The sequence below is a fragment of the Puntigrus tetrazona genome, chromosome 9 (assembly GCF_018831695.1).
Source record: "Puntigrus tetrazona isolate hp1 chromosome 9, ASM1883169v1, whole genome shotgun sequence".
In the NCBI taxonomy this organism is placed as follows: Eukaryota; Metazoa; Chordata; class Actinopteri; order Cypriniformes; family Cyprinidae; genus Puntigrus; species Puntigrus tetrazona.
Window position 1 is genome coordinate 18,404,368 of NC_056707.1, and position 22,291 is coordinate 18,426,658.

Here is a 22,291-nt window from a genome sequence, read left to right on the forward strand (position 1 = left end):
CAACCCAAACCAGCGCAGTAATGAGACGGTTGTCCCATAGCTGTGTAGCCATGCCATTTGGCAAGTTTTTAGCTTTAGGCAGCTGTTTATTCGATGGAAGTTGTTCATTTGAAACATTTAACTCCAAATACCATGCATAATTTATAAGAATAACACCCTTAGCATCAAAACCACCTCATAAGAACATGATGGAAATTAAAGTTTAGGAGTTATGACTAAGGCGGGTAGAAACTCTTGCCTGTTCTTTAGTAAATTTGATGGACACATATTGCCTCAGGAAAGCCCCCGCTGGGCCGTCTATGAGAATAATAAAGCAACTCTTGACGAGCTATAAAGTTGAATTCTGTCAGTTTAACCTGCTATATGCAGGCAGTGATAGATTACGTGTGTGCGGAAGTGGAAGTAATGTCTTTTTATTTGCAAAGAATTCAGTCATTGTGTTCTGTTCTTTCGCTTTAGTATTCATCTCTGTATTCGTCTATTTGTGTATGCTGGGATATATCACCTCTTGCCGTTTGTTCTCGGCATTATAAGGTGAGACAGCTCGATGAATACTTATATCTTACTGTTTTCCCCAGGGTGTCCGCACTGCAAGAACGCCGTCCCTCATTTCACCACAGCAGCTGAGCTGTTCAAAGAAGACCGCAAGGTGAGGCTCAGTACCATTAAGGAGATTTCCAGCCACTCTAAATAACAAACCCTTTCAAATGACTTCCAGGTTCTGTCAAGCTCAATCAAGTTCTCCCTCTCTCATTCAGACAGCCTTCACACATCCTACAATTTAATCTCTTTTCATCTTCAGAACGTTCGCAAGGTCTTCAATGTCACAGTCACTGTGCTGTCTGATGCTGTTGACCTTCAGTCTTCTACCTCACTTGTTATCAGTCTAGTGTTTCTCTGTTGATTTCTATATTATAGTGGGAAGCAGACAATGCTGCCTTGGCCATGTTTTGTCAGTTCAAGTCAAACACTCACTACAAGACTTCTTTGCCCTTTTAAAGACTTGTGTTGGTGTGAAGATGCTTATGGCTTTTGGCAGAATGATAAAGCAGCGTTTGTGAGCACGTTGCTGCTTTGTGTACAGTTACTGGGGAAACCCGTATTTTACTCCTCCAAAAGTGCCACCTTGTGGCAAAGGTCAACAACTGGGCAGGCAATATGTTTCATTTTAACATCAGCAAGAAGGGGTATGAGATTCATTTTAAAAATGACTCATTTCAATGTTCCAGAGTCTACTCTTTCTTTTAAGGAGACAATAACTTGGTGCACTTTAAGGTTTAAAACTTTACAGGATGTTTCTGTTCACTTATAGCTGTGCATGAAAGGTCCTTTTCAAAAATCCATAATAGAGGCAACAAATCAAACTTCATTGTAAAGTGTCAGTCCCTAACCCTTATTTATTTATTTGTTGTTGTTTTGTTTGTTTTTTGTTTTTACAAAAAAAGAGAATTTTAGTTCAAATAATTCCATCCTACATCAGATCGTCAAGGGCAGGTAAAATCATTATGCAGCTCTCAGATGGTCTGTCACATGAAGACCGACAAGCTTAAGTGTTGTAGCGTGCTTGGCTTAACTTTTAAATTCGCACGTTGCTTTCGTTTGACAAGTGCCGATGTTTTCGCTTTTTACAGACTTGACGTTTCATCATTCTCTAAATCTTTCCTCCTTCTCCCGAAAACTTCTTTGAATGTAGCTGTTTCTCTTTTGAATCAGAGGCCTGTAAAAACATTTCCTTTGGCTTTTTCAACAGCAGACATTTATCACTGGCCATAAGACAGTGATGGTGAATTGTTATTTGCAAATGTCTATAATTCATCAGGCACAACGTCAGTCCTCTTCAATTTCCCTATTGCTCTTGAATTTAGACTTGAGCATAATCGTTATTCAGATGGACGGCATGTGGAAATTCACTTTGCCAAGATTCAAATGGAGCCAGTTTTTTTTTTGTCTTAGATTTTGTGCTAACGCCCTTAAAGATATTATTAAAAACAGATAGTGTTTGTCTAAAGACTAAAACTCTGTTCATGAAGCTCCATCTGCTGGTTTTTCCAAACAGTGAGCCACTTCACAGCATCCTTTAATACACAGAGTTATTTTCCCCTTATGCCTAAACCTCTGCTCCTGTCTGTCAGTCATTGCATCGAATTCATGAGGCTTATGAGACCACATGGGCATCAGAAGCTTTTTTATTATTTACGCATTATATCGTGGGGCTGTTGAACGCTTGATTCAGGTTGACAAACATACTGAGGAGTGCAATTATTTTCCAGAAAACGTACAGTTAAAAGAAATGGCCCAAATGATTTTTAGCTACTTTGAAAGTCCTTCCAGCCTAAAACAGCAAATTACCCAAAACCCACAAAGACTGACCAAGAAAACAATTATTACAAACAATAGAATAAAAATGACACAGGTTTTCCATGTTTTTTGCCAATAAATTACCTTTTTATCTAAGGAAAGCACACTTTTTTTTTTTCTTTTCTCTCTCTACATGCATACACATACTAGCTATGTTTTTGTCCAAAACTGCCCATTTAACTTACTGGAATATTGCATAAATATTTGCAAATAAGTACCATTACATACAGTGAGTGAAAAAGTCTTGAAAAAACAAACTCGTCACTGGCACTGAAGTAGGAGAAGCCACTAAATACAGTAGTTTTCATATACAATAAATTATTTGTACCGTAGAGCGAGTAGAAGAAACACAATAAATATGGTCATTGCTTTAGGAGGTGGATGCCTGCTTTATGGGAAAGCAGAGAGTTCTGGGAGGCAATTATACGGAAATATTTTGATAACAGATTTTGCTCAGGCATTTCAGAATGACCATAACAGCATTTCATGACTTTATTGTTCAGATTTAGGAATTAATTAATTAACTGTTTCCTTCTACTGTTATTAAAGGTCATTGCACACTGAGTCCAACATTTTTAATTGTTGCACGTTAAAAAATAAATACGACCTTACGTTGTGTCGTGATTATACACTCTCTCCAAAACTTTTGTCCTTCAGAATATATATATGAAATTAGAATATATATATGAAAAATCTGCAACATGGACTTGGATGAGACTAATTTGTTTTTCTCAAGCATTTTAAAGTTGAACGATGTTGTGGATTGTGGTAACCATGGTATTAGTGAAATTGATTGACTCTGGGCCATTCAATTACTGAAAAATAATGCATGGTTCCATTACTACCTCAGGTGTGCATTATTTTTCAATAATTCAACAGGCCATTGTCAATTATTCCTTAGTTCATATCCTGTATATGAAACTGCTCACTCATTCACTCATCCATTATTCACTAGTGAATATCATACTTCACTATATAGAGAAAGTCTGAGAGAAAATGAGTTACATATAATATCAAGAACATTTCCAGTCTCACTTCTCATACTGAAAAGTATTTCCAATTTTTTTTCTGATTTATTTATGAACTTTTTAGGATGTATACAGACATAAAGAATGCAGGAATAGACAGAAACAGAAATTTTAAGGGGGATAGAGTTTTGTCTTCCAAGCCATATTTTAGCAGATAATGTGGCTAAACATATGGAGGGCTTTTCCAATAGAATTTAGTTAGTCGTCTTAATTCCAATACAAATCAGTGCAATAAAGAAAATAGTATAGAAATAGTAAAGAAAATAGCTGTGCATGTGGATTAGGGTAGCTCAAAAATGTAAATCAAACCACATATGGATGTATTTTAGATTGGGTTTACTTTTCAGACTACAAAGAGCTTTTGCAGTGAGATTTTGCTACCCAAAATGTCTATCAGTTTTTATTAATTGATGCTTCTAAGTAATTCTAGTGCAATTTAGCAAAAGCTTAGTTGAACCTTCAAATAAATGTGACCCTGATATTCAAACAAGAAGGTTGTTTAATTGTATCAAGGGTTTGTGTCTGTGGTTCCACTTAGCGTCCAATTATCTCTTGGTACCACTGTTCATCCTCTGCTCTCATTAGTGCTCATTTCTTTTATGTATAGTGCATTAGTAAACATCTCAAAAGGCCTTCTAGCAGAAAAAGGGCTTAGAACCTCATTCCTTAAAGCCTCTTTGTAATCTGTTGTTTCTGCTTGACTATTTTTTTTATCCAATTAAATAAAACATGTGGAAAAAGGCTACTGGTTTAAAGCCTAGTCTTGGTTCAGATTTTTTTTTTGTTGACCTGTTTTAACTTAATTCCACCAAATGGAAATAACTTCTCTCCTGTAATATTCATGAGCTCACTGGCCGTTTCATTTCCTGTGCACAATGACCTGGGCTCTTTCTCTGTGAGGCTGATAATTATTGCCTGAGAAGGATCTCTTTGCCTTTGTGAATGACTTTTTTTTTTTCTTTTTCTTTTTTTGAAACCTCATCCATCTCATAAACCACCCTCTGTAAGCACGAAATCCAGTCTTTCCATGAGTCTTATGTTGCTTACATCCGCTTATTGGTGAGGTTATAGAAAGATCAGTCAAGTGCCAAAAGGGTATTCCACCAAAACCAGGATCGATATTAGAATTGGCCGGCAACCAAATGTACAATCCCTTTTCTCTCCATTTTCTCCTGTCGATACGAAGACCGAATAATCACAGACACATTTATGTCAACCTCCAATGAAACCCTGTAATCTTGGAGGATCATGTTTGATTTCTGCACCAAGATCACTTGCATCGCTTTTCATGCGAGTTGTTTTTGTCTCAAGAGTGAGAATACTACATGCCAGTTTCAGCAGTATAGCAGCAAACGTGGTTGGCGTGAAGATAAATATTGAGTTATGCAAAGAAGGCTTTTTGTTTTCACCTTTCGAGTGATAAAATGCACTGAATACCATTTGACAGGGCTGAAATATGCCTTGACAGCATCTCTTTTTTTAGCCGGGGAAAAAAGAACTAAAATATGCAGTTCGTCAAGAGACATTTATGGTTCGGTTGTTTGTGTTTCGCTAACTGCCGTCCTCTGATATCCTGAGCATAAATCTTTGCTCTTGTTTTAATGTTGGGGTGTTTGCTATATTATTTTATCCTACGCTGCTTTGAATGGCCTTTCCTGACAGGAATGTATTACTCATTTTTCATTACCCTAGAGAAAAACGGCAGGCTAAATTCAGGACATAGGGGTGCAGCGAGCGAAACGGTTCAGTCAGTGCCAAAGCAGCTGTGCTGTTAGATTTCACAGTTACGTTTTCACACATTAAAATATCTACTCCAAAGGGCATAGAAGTTTGATTTTTAGGTACTATTGACTGTCAGCTTCAGGCTTTTTATGTGTTGCTATCATTCCTTCTTAATAGTTTTTTTTTTTCCCATATCACAAAAAGGTTTATATACAAGCCAATGGTCATCAAGAAGATTCAAACGTGCTGCCATGCAGTCTTATGGATTATTGAATAGTATAAATCTCTGTAAATTAGCCCAATAGAAACTCAAAGCAATGTTCAGTTCAGAACACACACTATGCAGTACGTATCAGTGCGGTTAGGCTGTTTGATTGAAAATGTGTTTCAAATATACTGCTTTCTCTAGGGAAAGCAAATCCGCCCTGGAACTCGGCACAATGGGTCTCCAAGGGGATCAGGAGCGTAAACAATGAAACCATGATCAGACAGCATAATTCCTCGCCACACACCACATCCCGCACAACTCACAAACTCATACCTTTTTTTGTGTTGAAAAAGGAAGCGTGCTTTTATGCTTTAAAAAAATCCTGATAGGCGCAACCACAGCTCCGTATATAACACATTGCCGTGGTAATACTATTTGATACAGCATGCTTTGGTGAAGTGTTTATCTATGACGGAACTGTTTCGCGTCAAAGTAATTCTGCTGTAATTCCTTTCAGATTGCGTATGCTGCGGTGGACTGCACAAAAGGACAAAACCATGAGTTGTGTAAACAGGAGGGAGTTGAGGGCTACCCGACATTCAACTATTACAACTATGGGAAGTTTAGCGAGAAATACAATGGGGAAAGAGGGGTAAGTGCTCTGCTCATTCATGCGAGTGATTTGTATTTAATATAGTGGCCCTATTAAAATGTATGAATGTTATTGCATATGACAGCACATCAAAGTTGTAATTTTAGATAAAAGGAAGCACAGGCATACTATTTCAAAGACAAATATTATTTCGAGACGATCATGATGTTACATCTAGATTCTATATATGTATATATACATATACATTTTTTTTAAATATATTATAAGGAACAGTTTTCACCGTGTACACTGTCTGCTCTTTACAGGAAGCTGGCTTCACTGGTTTCATGAGAAATCTCAGGGGCCGAGACCAAGAGAAGGTGGGCAAGCGGAAAGAGGAGCTCTAATAATGGGGGCGTGGTTCCTATAAATGGGAGGAGCCTATCATTGCACTGTGACTTGGGCAGGGACATCCCAGCACTGATGCCACAGACTTGAAACCTCAGCTAAAAAGGCTATTTTTTATACAGCTGTGCCCTTATGTTTGTAATACCAATGTACAACCATCAGACCACTGTTTGTTTTGTTTTGTTTTAATTTCCTCAAACATTTTGTGAAATTGTTTCCAAATACTGTGACTTCAGTTTCTGAAATCCACACCTGAAATCTATGCAACACTGGGCCCTCATTCGCCAGGGTCCCATACGTGTGATGGGTGGCTGGTGTTTTAATGGGGAAAACCAGTTATCGCCAGGATACATTGCCGTCACTCCCATTCCAGTGAGGAGTAATAATGTGTACAATCGCATCTGCAAATATTTTTGTAAAAAAAAAAAAAGAACGAAAAAAAGGAAAATATGCTGTATGACATCATGGTTTTTGGAGTAAAAAAAAAAAAGGTTGAGAAAGTTGTTGTAGCTGAACTTTGTGGCCTTAAATGTTTGAATAACTGTCGTCCAAATATTTGACTATTTTCACGAAATACAGTACTAGGGCCAAAATACAAGAGCAAATACAAGGACATGTATTCAAGCAAGTACTTTTTTTCCTCATGTTTTATTGTCAGTTGTGACAGAATAAAATGACTTAACAAAACTGGAAATGCCAAAAAAAGAAAAAAAAAGAAAAACTTTTTTTGATTGAAACAATGTTTCAGAATTAATTCCTGGAAGTTTAATCCATGAAAATTTCTGGGCCCTTCACATTCCGTTGTAAATGAATGTTTCTGCTTATTTTAAAAGTCTAGTCTGGTTCAAATGTCTAGTCTGGTTATGTAGTTTCTGATTTAAGTTGCTGTTCTAGATCTATAATACACACAGACATTTCCTCTTCTAAGCATGGGAATGCTACAATAAGTGATGATGGGAACCATAGATAATGTCTTCATTTATGCAAGAGCGAGATGGCTTGCTTTAAATTATGCTGAGTGATGCTGATTTAACATCTCGCTGGTTTAAACAGTGTATCGCCAGAGGATGTTTTACTCGCTCTTTGCCAGATGTTGCCACTCTTAGTGATACCACATCCCTTACCAGTATCTCTGTGGCGACTCCACTATTGTGTGTGTGTGGAAAACTCCCTGCTCTAGGCAGTATACATATTTAATGGTCTTGTAGCTGAACTTTTGTTGTATAATTCAGAAGGTTGGTTCGTTTCATTATGAATAAGGTTCTCAGGGATAGCGAAACACAATTGAAGAGCACTATCGCTCATCGTAATTTGCAATCCAGTTGGGTGTTCTCTATTCACGTCGCCGAATTATGAATTGTTTACATGTGTCTTCGGGAGATGGAACACGAAAAAAATCATTGAACAGGAATTTAGTTTACATTTCCTTGCCAAATTTGTGGCAAGAAGGATTGAATAAAACATGAGCCAAGGAACGCTGATGCATAGATGTCAATTATATGCTAGATGATGGCTTCAAGTTCAAAATACTGTCTGTAAGGTTAAAGCGGGATCACATGCTGAATTTGTATCATGTAGCTAAACGTAAAAAGGGTCCTGTTGAGGGGAAGTGTACAGATAGCTTGCCAGAACATGTTCAATAATGGTCCAAAATGACAGATGTAGTGGATGAAAGCTTGCACAGATTTGTCTTACTACGTGCAACCACTATCAAGGCATGGTTTGTTTGTGCATCAACATTTTCATCAATATTTGGATGGTCGGGAGCCTTCACCTGGTTCTTCAAAGTTATTCTCTTGTAGAAAGGTCTGCTTTGTCTTATCCCAAAGGTCTGTGGAATGTGGGAGCTTCCACAATGCCAAGAAGTCACTGTCGCCTTTATTTTTTTGTGCCCAGCCATATGTACAGTTTTGCTGCGTTGAACACAATGCAAAATAAAAGGCATACATTTCCAAGAACCATTGTCAAAATTATTTAAATAACACTATGCAAGCATTACTTGTTTGTTAGTAATGAACATGCAAGTGCAAAAATGTTAGATTTCTTAGTTTTTCAAGATGAAATCTAAACTGGGTTGAAATGAAAAAAATCCATAGACTTAAATTAAGGATATATCAGATTATTTATCTTATAATTGAGAGGTAGGCAACTGCACAAAAACATGCTAATAATTTTACCCAGAAAATAATGATACCCACATTGCAACACCTGGAACTGTACCAACTTTTTTATAATGTTTTCCACAGAAAGGCAAAAAAGGCTAAACTTTGCTTTTGTTCTTAAACACCAAAGGACAAATGCAGACTAGTTTGCAGACACCTCATTTGTTTTCTGTTTGAAAGCTATTGTCTTCAATAAGGCCACATATACTTGATGCAAACTTTTTTTTTCATTATTATCATTTCCTTGAAAGTAGGATAACAATACATGCACACATGCTTATGAGATATCATCGTTTATTATAATATGAAAATAGGCAATCTGACCACAAGCCTGTTATTTGTTCTTTCGTTTTGTTATTTGGGCAAATATGGTAAGATGTGTCACTGGTTTTGAAACGAATGAGAAAATTAGTCTTTCCCTGCTGTCATTTAGCACCTCTGTTATGGTGTCTACAACAGAGTAAAACAAATAAATTGCCTGAAGAAACAGCGAAAACAAGGACTACTGTGCTGTTCCTGGGTAATTTCTTATCAAACTTTTCTGTCGGGTGTTTCTGTTTACGAAAGTCTTCCTGAACTAATTCTGTCATGATCTCAAACGAGCTGAGCCCTTTGCCATCTTACTGCACAGGAACCCTTGTAAGAGGCATGAGCTGTTTGCCAGATTGGAAACTCAAGGGATGAGTCACTGTTGGACATTTAAATGGCTGCCTGTGGAGAAACACCTGCTGGTGAAATGCATGTGTTGTCAAGTGCAATATGTGACTGTTTAATGGTTTGGAGAGAAGGATGGTTCCATCAAAATTACATGGAGGACGCTTACTGAGGGTGCAGGCAATTACTTTTGCCTAGATGCACCCCTACGTGTCAGAACCAGGAGTAAAAGGAAGACAAGAAAATGCTAGCATGAATGGAAGTTAAGAAATAGAACATAAACATGCATTACCCTGTGTGTAATATAGAGTACACATACTTAATCTGCATAATTGGGTGATGCCCAAAGTTAATAAAGCGCATACCATCTCACTCACCTTAAACATCCAGGAAAGGGCGAGGAGCTGTCATAATCCAGAAATGGCCTGTCAACCACCTCTCTTTATCACCAAGAAATTGTTTGCCAGTCCAAACTGAATGCAGGCCAATAATTTGTATCTGTCAAATATAAGCACATAGCAACTTCATAATGCTGGCATAAAATTGCTTGCTATTTATATATATATATATATATATATATATATATATATATATATATATATATATATATATATATATATATATATATATATATATATATATATATGAGCTGATAGCAAAAATACAAAATCTTTAAATTAGTATATTAAATTACATTTTTATACTTTTTATTACACTTAGCCAACTAAGGAATAACTGTTCAGTGGAAACAATCTATTGTTATTCATAATTGCTTGGTTCCATTTGAGCAAAAGTAAATTATGATTAACTTACATTTTAGTTAGTTACAATATTGCAACAATACTACTTTGTCGATTTTCGCTCCAGCAATAAAACAGTTTGTGCGAATCGACCTCTGTCCTCTATCAGAGGCTCGGTGAGTGTGTGAAAGAATCGGTTGAGTGAATCGTTCAAGGCTAATTCATAAATAAAGTCACTTGTTTCTTGAATGAATGACTTAGTCTAAAATACAGTCACTTGTCAGCACCTACACACAAAGAGTTAAAAAAACTTTAAGCAAAATTCCCAGAGCTGTTAATCAATACAAGATGTACATTCCTACCCATAATTCAATTTCTAAAGCCTCATATATTATTTTGTTAATATTCAACAGTGTAAAGAGTCTTTCCATTTTCATTTCTGTTGTAGAGCATATTGTTTCACATTCTGAAATTATCAGTTCGTTCAACACAGTCCTTTCAGCTTGGCGAGAAAATGAATAGCCCATGGAAATATTCAATAATACAAGTGACTGGGACAAATCTCTCAGGAACAGAAGTCAATGGCATAAATACACCCCCCATTATCTTTACTGGAGGAATAAAGATTTTTCTCCATGCTCGCTCTGAAAGCAATAATCAAAATGATGTGCACCACTTGCCAAGAAATCCATACAAACTCATTCTCTCTTTGTTTCACAGATATGGCAGTAAAAGCAAAAAAACAACAAGTTTTCTCAGCAGAAATAGAGTAAGAAAATTACACTTTTAAGCTTTAATTGGGTTTAATGAAAAAAGATACCCGAAGGCTGTGAGTTAGCATTCCTCGAAATGCATAATAATTCTGCTGTTGTTTTCAATCATGCATAAAATTTATATTTTAACCGGATCAGTCATTACAGGAGTGCTTTAGGGATGAATGAGCATTTGGCAGAAAGCAGCGTTTCCTAAAGTGATGTCTATATCCGGTGTACCCAACCCACTGAGGTTGATCTTTTACTCTTCCATATGCTGCTGCAGTATTTTCAGCCCACTCTACCACTCCACATCCTGTCAGTATGAATGACAACATCTTCACTTGTCACCCTGACACTCTTGCACTAAATACATAGCTTTAGACTGCCAGCTATTCATCAAGCTGTCCATGTAGAGAACATCAAACTTCAATGCATGGCTCACACTGCATGCTGTGAAGTGGTTGTTTCCAGGAGGTCACTTTAGGCTGAAGAGCTCTCGGTTTCATCCTTGTAAAGACATTTCATTCACAAGTGTGAGTGATGAATGAATCTGAATGATTCGCTTCAAAAAATCATGGGTTTGAAACCGACAGAACTACAAAACAGAACTGCAAAAAAATTGTGAACGCTATATTTAAAATCAAGCTAAAATGTTTTTTTGTTTTTTTTACATGTCATCTAAACTTTTATGTTTGCAATATGATTTATTCCATCTGATCTTCGTTTATCTATTTTTTGTGACTGAATGAAATTACATATTCATATTACATTAATCATCATGAGGCTTTTTTTCATGAATAAGTTATATAGATTGAAGAAGGGTATATTATTAGAGTGCTTAACATAGCATTTGTTCTGATAAAACAATCCAAGTTCGGTTACAATAGAAAGAAATAGGAAACAATCTACAGTAATGTGACAGACCTGCACAAATAAATTCTTAATTTAGTAATTAATATAATACATGCTGTGTATTTCATTTCATTTAATTAAAAATGATTTTAAATATAAGATCTTAGTGTCACATCCAATTTCCCAAAACAAATATAAATAGTTTAAAAACTGAGCGGTTTGCTGATGTTCACTTTAAAGTGACCCGTAATGCTTTTTCTCCAGCCACGTCCGACTCAAGCACCTCCGAAGTAGTGCCGAACAAAGCCGAAGCGAAGCCGAACTAAGACGAAAATGAGGCGAAATTGTCCGAAGCTGTGTCGAACGTGAGCAGAAGCATCTGCTATGATACTTGCAGGACGAGCTCAGCGACCACGATATTATATTCGCAGAATATCTCAAAAAGGAATACAATGGTCTAATATACTTTAAAACGACTCATGCCAGTAGGTATGTACAGCTAACAGTGACAACGCATACAATACGAGTCGTTTTATATCATGCTGCTAACAGTCTTGCTATGGTAGCAGTGACATCTACTCCACATCACTGGGTATAATTGCAATGTGTATGTTTAATGATTTGCTTTCAGTTAAAGTCTTTTAAGGCTGTTTAATAAGATATGTGCCTTTGGGGCGCGTAGAACAATCAGCAGATGTGATCTGTTCACAAGCTATTAGCAAACATGCTAATGTTATTATTAGCCTAGCACAGTGTGCTCCAGATTTCATGAGTCTGATTGAATAATAATTGATTTTATCTATCGTAGTTTTTTCCTATTGATTTAGTTACTGCTTTTGTGTTATATTCTGCCTTTTTTTATACCAGAAAACCTTGAGTGGGTGTGTAGGGAGGGAGGGGTATTGTCTGCAGTAAATGATGAATGATGATTTTCTCTCATTGTTCCAGGTGTCCACTGAGCTGCCTGTAAGATGTCTATGGTGCTGTTTGCATCGGTGGTGAGGGTGAGGGACGGTCTACCACTCTCTGCCTCAACTGACTATGAACAGGATAAAGGATTTCAGGAGACTAAGAAACACCTCAAGGGTCTCTCCAAAAAACTCAGCCAGTTTCCTGATCGCTGCTCACTCAGATCTGGTCTTTATAACATCAAGTGAGTTATCAGTGCAATGGTAAAGCAGATGTGTGTTAAACTAAGTGCCTTTTTTTATACTTTATTACTTGCAAGTTTGCACTGTAGTACACTGGAAATGCATTTATAACCTTTTAATATGACGGTGGCATTGCTGTATACATGTTCCTTGCAAAGTACAACATAATTTGGTTACACTTTATTTTATAGTTCACTTTAGGTGTTCTACTATCTGTAGGTAACCCTGTAACTACATCAACTAATTCTCATTAATTTGCAACTACATGTCTACAAACCCTCAGAGTAGACTGCTAACTCTAGTAATAACAAATAATAATTAATTAGTAATAACTGCTAACTAATAAAGTTTTACAATTACTGAGCTAATCAACCAAATGATGCATGTTGAACCATGTTTTTTTGCCACCCGCTTATGAACCCATTTTAATTGATTGGCTAACTCTCAGACATGTGTCAACGTATTTTGATAAATTTGCTCTTAAAGAAACCGTTTACTGAAAAATGCACATTCTGTCATCATGTTCTCACCCTGATTTTTGTATACACCGAAAGCATATAGTATCCTGACTGTGGGCTGTCAAAATAATTTAAAAACAATAATCCACTAATGCATCTGTTTTGGATCTCAACAGTTAGTGGTCGCTGTATATCCACTAATGGCAGCTGTAACATTCTTCAGAATATCTCATTTTGTATTCTGTGAAACAGAATTGGCTAAATGATGACAGATTTTTCATCTTTGTGTGACCATTCCTTTAATTAAAACATCCCAGTAAAAACAAAAGACAAAGTAGGGTGGACTGCTCTGACTGCGAACTGTTCTGAAAAAAATGTAAAGTTCCCCTTTACCAAGACCTAATTCAGATGCATTACACTGAGGGACCCAAGGGGTGACCATTTCATAGCCTGGCTGCTATTCATCACTGCTAACTTCACAAGCAGGCTCTGGAGTGACTCCATGGATTGTTTCATCTCTATAACACAGACGTTAACGTGAAGAGACACACTGACAGAGTTTCTTTCCTGAAGCAAGTCACTAAACTGTCCTCAAAGGTATAACAAAGAGTGCTCAAAGACATGTCCGGAAAAGGTGTAAAGGCTGATTTCAAACAGCGGTTGTTTGAATTTTCCAGGTCTTTGAAATGGCCTTACACGTTCATTTCAAAGACCCCCACCCCTAATTGTGGCAGATGTCCTGTAAATATTATTTAAATGAAACTGACTCTGAAAGTATGATGTAAGCTATAACATGTCTTGTTTTCCCATAGTTTCACAAGCTCTCTTGGAGTCGGGTATTTGATGGTTTGCACAGAAACCTATCCCAATGTCCTGGCCTTCAGCTTCCTGGACGAACTTCAGAGAGAGTTCATTGTCACGTATGACACCAAGCGGATCAACAGCGCTTTGAGGCCTTTCTCTTTTATTGAGTTTGGTGAGTTTCTAGAGGGCATTATGACAGGGTTTATGACAGAAATCTGGGACAATGTGTTTTTATGACTTATCGCATATTTATTAATAAACCGTTAAAATAATCATAGTGAGCCTTAATTTGCCTAATAAGGGCTTAAGCTCAAACATAAAGCTTGCCACGGCACACTGGCAGAAGTAATGATTATGAATGTATCATGTAAGGAGGCTAAACGGTAAGGAGGCTGCATTAACATTTGAATAATTCACTGATAAACTACTGATACGCCTTTATGCATGTTTCAGACCAATTACATAATCTGGGAATATTTCTTTTCCAATGTTTTTTAAGGCAAATACATATACCGAGATCACAGAGACCGAGACGACACAAAGCGCATGTTTGCTTTCATTATTTTCCAAAAGCACAATGTTTTGTTATTGTGAGTGTGCACAAATAGACGTAGAGTCTTTACAGATTCGAAAGAAGCATTACTCTTATCTGTATGAGCAAAAATGACGGAGTATTTTGAGAGCAAGTGAGTGCACCGGCCTCTTCATCTGTCCTGCAGTGAGAGTGCTACTGTTCAGCTTCAACACTCCACACAGACACTTTAACAGCTCACATTTTTCTACGTTAGCATTATACCGAGCAGACATGTAAAGTCGTTAGCTTACATATTTCAGATGATAAGCCATGTTTAGGGTCAGTGAATGATAGGCAAGCGTTTGGATGTCCTGCCCGAATTACCGTATTACCACATCCGTTAACAGTCTGTTTTTCACGAACTGAGGACTTTGCCATAGCTCTTTTGGTCGACTAACTGTTAGTATTACAGTAAGTATTAATGTTTTTGAAAGACTGTCTTATGTTCACCAAGACTTCTTTTATTTAATCAAAATATGTTAAAAACAATAATATTGTGAAATGTTATTGTTTTAAAATGCAGTTATTCCTTCAAAGATGAATTTTCAGAAGCCATTACCTGAGTGTATAATATGATGATATTATTATTCAGTAAGGATGCATGCATAAAATTGTATCACTGTTTTCAAAATGTATAAATCAGCACAACTGTTTTCAATATTAGCGATAATGAAAAAATGTTTAGATCGGCATATTTGAATGATTTCTTAAGCATCACATATTTCATGTGATGCTTAAGACAGTTTGTGATCCTGGACCACAAAACCAGTTTTGTCAGTTTTCCTAGAAATTTAGATTTATAGATCATCTGAAAGCTGAATAAATAACATTTCCATAGATGTGTGGGTTGTTAGGATAGTACAATATTTGGCAGAGATAGAAATCAAAATCTGGAAACTGATGGCACAAAAAAAAAATCTAAATACTGAGAAAATCACTTTTAATTTATTCAGTTTTAAAGTGCAAATGAATTTCTTAGCAATGAGTATTACAAATAAAAAAAATTACATTTTAATATGTGTATAATATGATGATTTAGTGCTCAAAATAAATTTCTTAATATATATATATATTAACGTATTAATTTCTTTTTAAAACATTTAGTGAATAATTAGGCATTCGCCAATAAAAATAAGGACAGCTCAATAGAAATACAATTTCTTGTCCTTATTTTGTTTTATTATCTTATCTCTTATCTTATTCAGGTAATTTTATTCAGCACTGAAAAATATTGTGATTAATTAGATAATGTGATGTAGTGTGATAATTAGTTTTGCGTAAATTAATTCTACATGGGCCGTTTCACCAACCTTAAGCATTAAGTTAAATCTCTGAAGAGCATTATTCGCATGGTCGGTCTGAGTAAACATTAATAGAGTTGCATCTTATGTGGAACATTTAAATTTATTCACTTATGAGGCTCCATTTCAGCTAGGAATCTATAGGATTCATCTAAATAAAAAATAAATGCAGCCTAAAGACCTTCCATGTAATGTGATTTGAAATGCACTGAAGCCATTTGTAACATATAGACCACGCTGCGCTTGAAGCATTCATCTACTGTGCCGTTTCTATGGTTTTGACAGATAACTTCATTCGGAAAACCAAGCAACGTTACAACAGCCCACGTTCTCTCTCAACCAAGATTAATCTGGCCGACATGCAGACTGAGATCAAGCTCCGGCCTCCTTATCAGCTGTCCACGGAGGACATTGGATCAATCAACGGCTTCTCACAACACAAGCAGTCTAAATATAAAGGCATAGGTAGGAAACACGTTGCGAACATGGCATGTGTACTTGTCGTTTTGCACTCAAGAAGTGGAACATATGTGCTCTGAGCTGCCAGAGAGTTTTGCACCGTAAGTTTCTATCTGCAAATTTTAAAATCTAGTTATTTTGACAGATTTTGCGCTTGATTTATTCCCGCAGCTCCTAATCAAATGTTGGAGGCCATCACCCTGTCGGGTATCATCGCCTGTGTCCTAAGTGTCCTGTGTGCCGCTCTTAATTTGCTGCGGGGAGTCCACGCAATAGAAAGTGTATTGCAGGTAACTTAAATTATGCACTAATGGCTTGTTTCCACCGAGCAGTACGGTTTGGTGCAGTACGGCACGCAATTACATCCGTTTCCAATGTGAATGGTACCAAAATAGCTTACCGTGCCGCTTTTATGGTCCACCCTGCTGTCTGAGTTTATTTACATCAAAGTGCACACAAAAAATATAACACTATTTCATAATTTAAAATCTTCACACGGATAATAGCCGTTTCTTAATATGCGTTCTTTTCTGTTCTTGTAGTCATCGTCCAAAAACGTGCTCATTTTCAAAACGTTGTAAGGAAGTGTGGTTTTTCAGGTGAGAATGTAGTCGTTTGAAACTCAAATCTGTGGTTTATTTATAAAGATTGGCCTGTCTGATATGCTGATTTCGTAGCTCCAGGCGATCGCTGGGCGCTCAATGCTTATGTAGCCGCTGAGAGCAGCCTCAAGCTCGGCTAGTGCTTCCGTCATTTGCCGCTGGCTCTGACGTCTCTGTGGTGATTAAACATGATACGATTAGTTTTGGGTAACGTTATATTTAACAGGCATTAGTGGTCTCGTGCATCTTTTGTTTGTTCCTGGTCGTGTAGTTTTGGCTAAGCACAAAGTTATATTTAACTTTATATATTGATTTTGAACTTGACCGTAGTACAGCGCTGACTTTGTTTGCTTTTGTCTTTATTTCCTCTTAAGCCTCTTATACTTTTATAATGGCTATTATTGTTCATTAAAACCGTCAAATAAAGGCAGAGCTGTGCTTATCGTCTATCGCTACGTCCGAGATGGATTAGGTTGTACTGTATCGAATCGTACCGCACCGTACTGTACTGACCCGTACCGCTCAGTGGAAACGAGCCATAATAGTAATGCTGGCACTTTATTTTGGGCTTTGTTTCTTTTATTGATTAATACGTTGGACTAAACATTACTTTTAAATGCGTAAGTACCATTGTAATATAATAACTCATAACTAATGGATAGTAACAGTACTCTTGAATAATTTGTCAGACTTTGCACTTAGGTGTAATGTGATTTTCCTCTTCCATAAACAGAGCAGTTTTGCTTGGCTTTGTATATTGTATATGCTGATAAGTGAGCACTCGAGTAATTCATCCTCTGTTTTAGCACATGGCTTCCTGTTGCAATTTGTTCACTCTTTAACACGGCACCCTGTCTTTCCTCTTTTTCTGCTTCATCTGCAGAACGAGGATGAAGACTTTAATTACGTAATTGCTTTTTTCCTTGGAACCACGGCCTGTTTGTATCAGGTAAGTGACGGCAGTCAGACCGTGAGTTACTGTCGGCCTGCCAGGCTTCATTTCCTCTGCTCTCTGTCTTTGTCTGGCCAACCAATGCTAATATATCACACTTTTCCTCACCGTCATGTAAAAGCGGAACCTGGACAATTAGAGAAACATTACTAGCATCAAACAAGAACGGCTAGTATTGTAGATACTTTTTATTAGGGGTGTCATCGGTATCTTTGTCTTCTTCCCCAAAGAAAATATTTAAACATCCTTATGGCATTTACTTTAAGAAGCAAACTTTATATTAATATATTAAGACTTGTTTTGAGAATAGACACTTTTGTTCAAAAATTTTAGGCCAGTAAGATTTTTAGTTATTTTTTTGAAACAAATACTTTTTATTCAGTAAAGATGCATGCATAAAATTGTATCACTGTTTTCAAAATGTATAAATCAGCACAACTGTTTTCAATATTAGCGATAATGAAAAAATGTTTAGATCGGCATATTTGAATGATTTCTTAAGCATCACATATTTCATGTGATGCTTAAGACAGTTTGTGATCCTGGACCACAAAACCAGTTTTGTCAGTTTTCCTAGAAATTTTGATTTATACATCATCTGAAAGCTGAATAAATAACATTTCCATAGATGTGTGGGTTGTTAGGATAGTACAATATTTGGCAGAGATAGAAATCAAAATCTGGAAACTGATGGCACAAAAAAAAAATCTAAATACTGAGAAAATCACTTTTAATTTATTCAGTTTTAAAGTGCAAATGAATTTCTTATCAATGAGTATTACAAATAAAAAAAATACATTTTAATATATTTACAGTAGGAAATTTACTTCTATATCTTTATGGAACATAACCTTTATTTAATACTTTACTTAATATCCTAATTTTTGGCATATAAGCAAAATCATTCATTTTGACCCATACAATATATTTTTGGCTGTATTTGGCTGGTATTTTTAAGACTTATACTTAAGACTGGTCCAGGGTCACATAATACTGTTTGTAATGTATTTTTCACCAAAATAAATGCAGTCTTGGTGAGGGTACGAGATTTTTGGGGAAAAGAAAACCTTTAAACCTAAACCTTTAAATAGTAGAGCATAAACCATACTACTAAGATTTTTTTTTTTTTAAAGCTTGTATTGAATTTTCTTCTTCCTGCATAAAAATGTTTTCCACTTGTTTCTGTTTCTATATATAGTGTTACTTGTTCGCCTACTACTCAGTTTGGAGGAACATCAAGTCATTCCTGGCCTTTGCTATGATCTGCCTATGTAACATGTATCTGTATGAACTCCGTAACATGTGGCAGATCCTCTTTCACGTGACGGTGGGAGCGTTCATCACTCTGCAGATCCACCTGAGAAGACCGCAGGGCAAATCACCCGACTACAACGTTTGACCCCCCCTTGAACTCTTGAGACTATTTGCCCAACATGGCAACCCCAAACCTGTTCAAACCCCATCTAAGTACAAAGGAACTATGGACTGTGAAGCAGGTTTTACTGAATATTTTGATAATGTTCAAGAAACATTTCCTGCTGTTTCACATCCACCTGAGGTCACAGATGAGAAACCGGTGTTCTTGTTGATGCAAAAGGTTCATGACAGAGGCTTTAAGCTCATGGCATTAGATTCATGCATGAATAATTGAAGGAAGCATTAGCAATTGTGCACAATGAATATATTTTCCAATAGGGAATTGTAGTTATTTTATGTTTAATTGACATCAGTGCTTAAAGGGACAGCTCACCCAGAAATGAAAATTCTTACATTTCTTGTAAAATGTTCACATGGCTTGTCTTCATTAGGATTAAAAGGATAAAAAATAAAGACAGAAAGCCTAATCAATTCTGATTAAAGCATCTAATTAAAATATAAAAAAGTAACAGATGCATTTTCTGCAGCAAAATATTTAAATACTAAATCAACGTTTTTGTATATGTTCGTTTTTGTTTTGTTTTTTTGCTTCATATTAAAGATTTTACATATTAAAAATTGGTTTGGTTCATAGCGTATAACTCTTAAGGACAAAAAGGAATTAAATGAACTGGAAAAATACTATTGCAAAAATTGGGCAAGCACCGTTGCACTTTAACCATGTTTAAGAAACAGACCTAGTTGTAAGTTATTTACTAGTTCAGTAACAAACTCTTGCCTGACATGTAATTATTCACATTATACTGCGGTAAATCACAGCTTATACATTCATCTAAACAATTCGAGTACCACCAAATACAGAAATGATAAAAACCTTTCATTCTTGGGCGATCTTTTCATTTAAGATGCAATTTTAGATTGTTTTGACGCATTGTTTCTCTATTTTGATTGTTAAAGCCAACTCGTATGCAAGACTTTTTATAGCTGCTTATTTAAAAAAATGAACATCGCTGGATTTTCACTCATTTCTGCAAAAGCAGACGTTGGTGATTTTTATTTTGTCACATGTTTTGATAGACGCCTAATTTGAGTGTCACTGTGTTTGTGGTCGTTAGTCGGACGTCTCTGCCCTGAAAGCATAGTCAGTTATTGTGTTATTTATCAGTTGTGTCTATTCTGCCTGCAGGTGTGCAAATGAATGTGGTTGGCTGAGAGAGAAACTGAATCGCACTCATAGACGGTCTCTGCTTTATCCACCTCGGTGTTTGCTGCCTTTTGTCAACGGGTCTGGTATGAATGTTGTGTTTAATTTTGTTTCTGTTCACCTGGTTTGTTTTCGCAGCGCAAAGGACAGGTTAAATGGATGTCTGAAAGATTAAGAGATGATATGTGCGTTTCTTTTTTCTCCAAGTGTCGGTGATCAAAGATTGCATCTGCGTTTTTTTTTTATATGCTCTCTCCAGCAGTAGTGCATTGCCTTGCCAGTTTGTACTCTGACGTTAAAGGGCCGGTCTTGAAATCATCAGTAAAAACCTTGATTTGTATGATTGCATCTTGTTTGTTTGTTTTTTGCACTTTACACATTTATAAAACACAATCGCGTAAACGATTATTTGCACACATTTGTGAATGAATAATATCGGAGTATGATTTAAAAGAAAGCAGTTCTTTAGTCTTGCTCACTGAATTAAACATGACATTTTTAAAATTTCATGCGTTTTCAAAGCTAAGTTTCTTTCTAAACTAATGATTTAAATTGTAGCTGTAACTAGTTTCTCTTTCGTGCACGGTATTATATGTGCTTCTAAGTCGCCGAAGTCAAACGTGTCGAGCCCAGTTCACAAACTTGTTGCTATTCTCGAATCTTTAGAGCTGTGGTGAAGAAGAAGAAAAAAAGATGGTGATGATGATTGTGGTTATTAGAAGAAGTAATTTGGCTTATAGAAGCGTGACTAATGAAAGTAATGTTCCAGGTGATGCAGTGAATGCTTTTGTGTATGCGGAAATTACAGCCCATTTAGGCTTATTTGTACTTAGTGAGGGAGAGAAGTCTGTACATTTCTGACGTCTATGAAATTGATGTTATTTTTTCCAGCTTATGTTCACTGCTGATCTCATTTTATTGCTGAAAAGCACACTACTGTGAATGAAAGCCTCGAACTACAAATGAGGGGGAAAAACACAAGTTCAAAGTATATTTGAGTCTTTAGGGTTTTTGTTGTTGCTCTTTTTCAGGTTTTTCTCAATGTTTTTTTTAAGTGTTCTGGTTGGGGTTGGTAGATTTTAAAATAAAATAAAATGGGTTAAATTGAAGGTCATGGAGGAATATAAATGGCAACAAAAAGTTTGCAGGGGAAAAATTGACAAAAGTTTATATATATTAAAAAAAAAAAAATCACCATGTAATTTTCCTCCTTTGTGGTTGAAAGCTTCCAGGACTGCATTATCAGGGTGAGAAATGATTTGAGTTTTTTTTTTTTTTTTTCTTTGATTTTTATGACATTGTGCTTCGCCTCAGGTCTTTCTAACCTTTTGACTGCTGGATCAAACCCAAACCACTTGGCCATTAGACTGTTTTTAATGTCAATGAAATGCCATTCTCACGCCCAGCACAATGGCCTTTCTTTAATGCTTCATAAAACAGCTTTGCTCAGTCAAACTGACCGGATCGGACGCACGCAGAGACTAAATTCAAGTGCAATCAAACGAGGGTATTTCATGAGCGCGTTTTTAAGATAAAAAAGGTCAGGTTTGCCAGTGGGGGGAAGTGTACCGAAATTACGTGAATTATAACACGCTTGAATGACCAAACAGCCGCTCTGTGGGGTTTCTGTTCTTAGCGCCGTTTCTGGACGCATTTTGTTTATGGTGGTCCTGAAAACTGCTCGGTTTAAACGTTTGAAAACGCGAACAAAAAATGTAAGAGACACATGTTTAAATCGGTATGCAATAATTAATAACCTGTCCGTTCAACGAGAGCAGTAGGCTACAAGTTTTTGTACAGAAACGAAGTAACGTTTGAGGCGATGATTAACGAGCGCGAAAAATAAAAGCGCACTGCTGCCACCTGCCGGATATTTAATGTAATATTCCTTTTTTTATCTCAAGACACGGAAAAGTCAAAAATGACATTT

General features: G+C 36.4%; 2 protein-coding genes across 2 annotated transcripts in view; both read left to right on the forward strand.

Moving 5' to 3' along the window:
* pdia5 (protein disulfide isomerase family A, member 5) overlaps positions 1 to 8,274 on the forward strand; it is a 43,899-nt gene extending 35,625 nt beyond the window's left edge. Inside the window, exons 15-17 of the mRNA XM_043249360.1 lie at positions 579 to 649; positions 5,834 to 5,968; positions 6,235 to 8,274. Coding sequence (XP_043105295.1) covers positions 579 to 649; positions 5,834 to 5,968; positions 6,235 to 6,315 — 287 coding nt within the window. The 3' untranslated portion in view covers positions 6,316 to 8,274. The remainder of the gene's footprint in view (positions 1 to 578; positions 650 to 5,833; positions 5,969 to 6,234) is intronic.
* Positions 8,275 to 11,815: 3,541 nt separating this feature from the next.
* On the forward strand, positions 11,816 to 20,701 carry sec22a (SEC22 homolog A, vesicle trafficking protein). The gene is made up of 7 exons (XM_043249667.1): positions 11,816 to 11,968; positions 12,428 to 12,632; positions 13,901 to 14,064; positions 16,053 to 16,232; positions 16,398 to 16,516; positions 17,712 to 17,777; positions 18,979 to 20,701. Exons 2-7 carry the CDS (start codon positions 12,451 to 12,453, stop codon positions 19,177 to 19,179), a joined length of 912 nt encoding a protein of 303 aa, XP_043105602.1. The 5' UTR covers positions 11,816 to 11,968; positions 12,428 to 12,450; the 3' UTR covers positions 19,180 to 20,701.
* Positions 20,702 to 22,291: the final 1,590 nt, after the last annotated feature.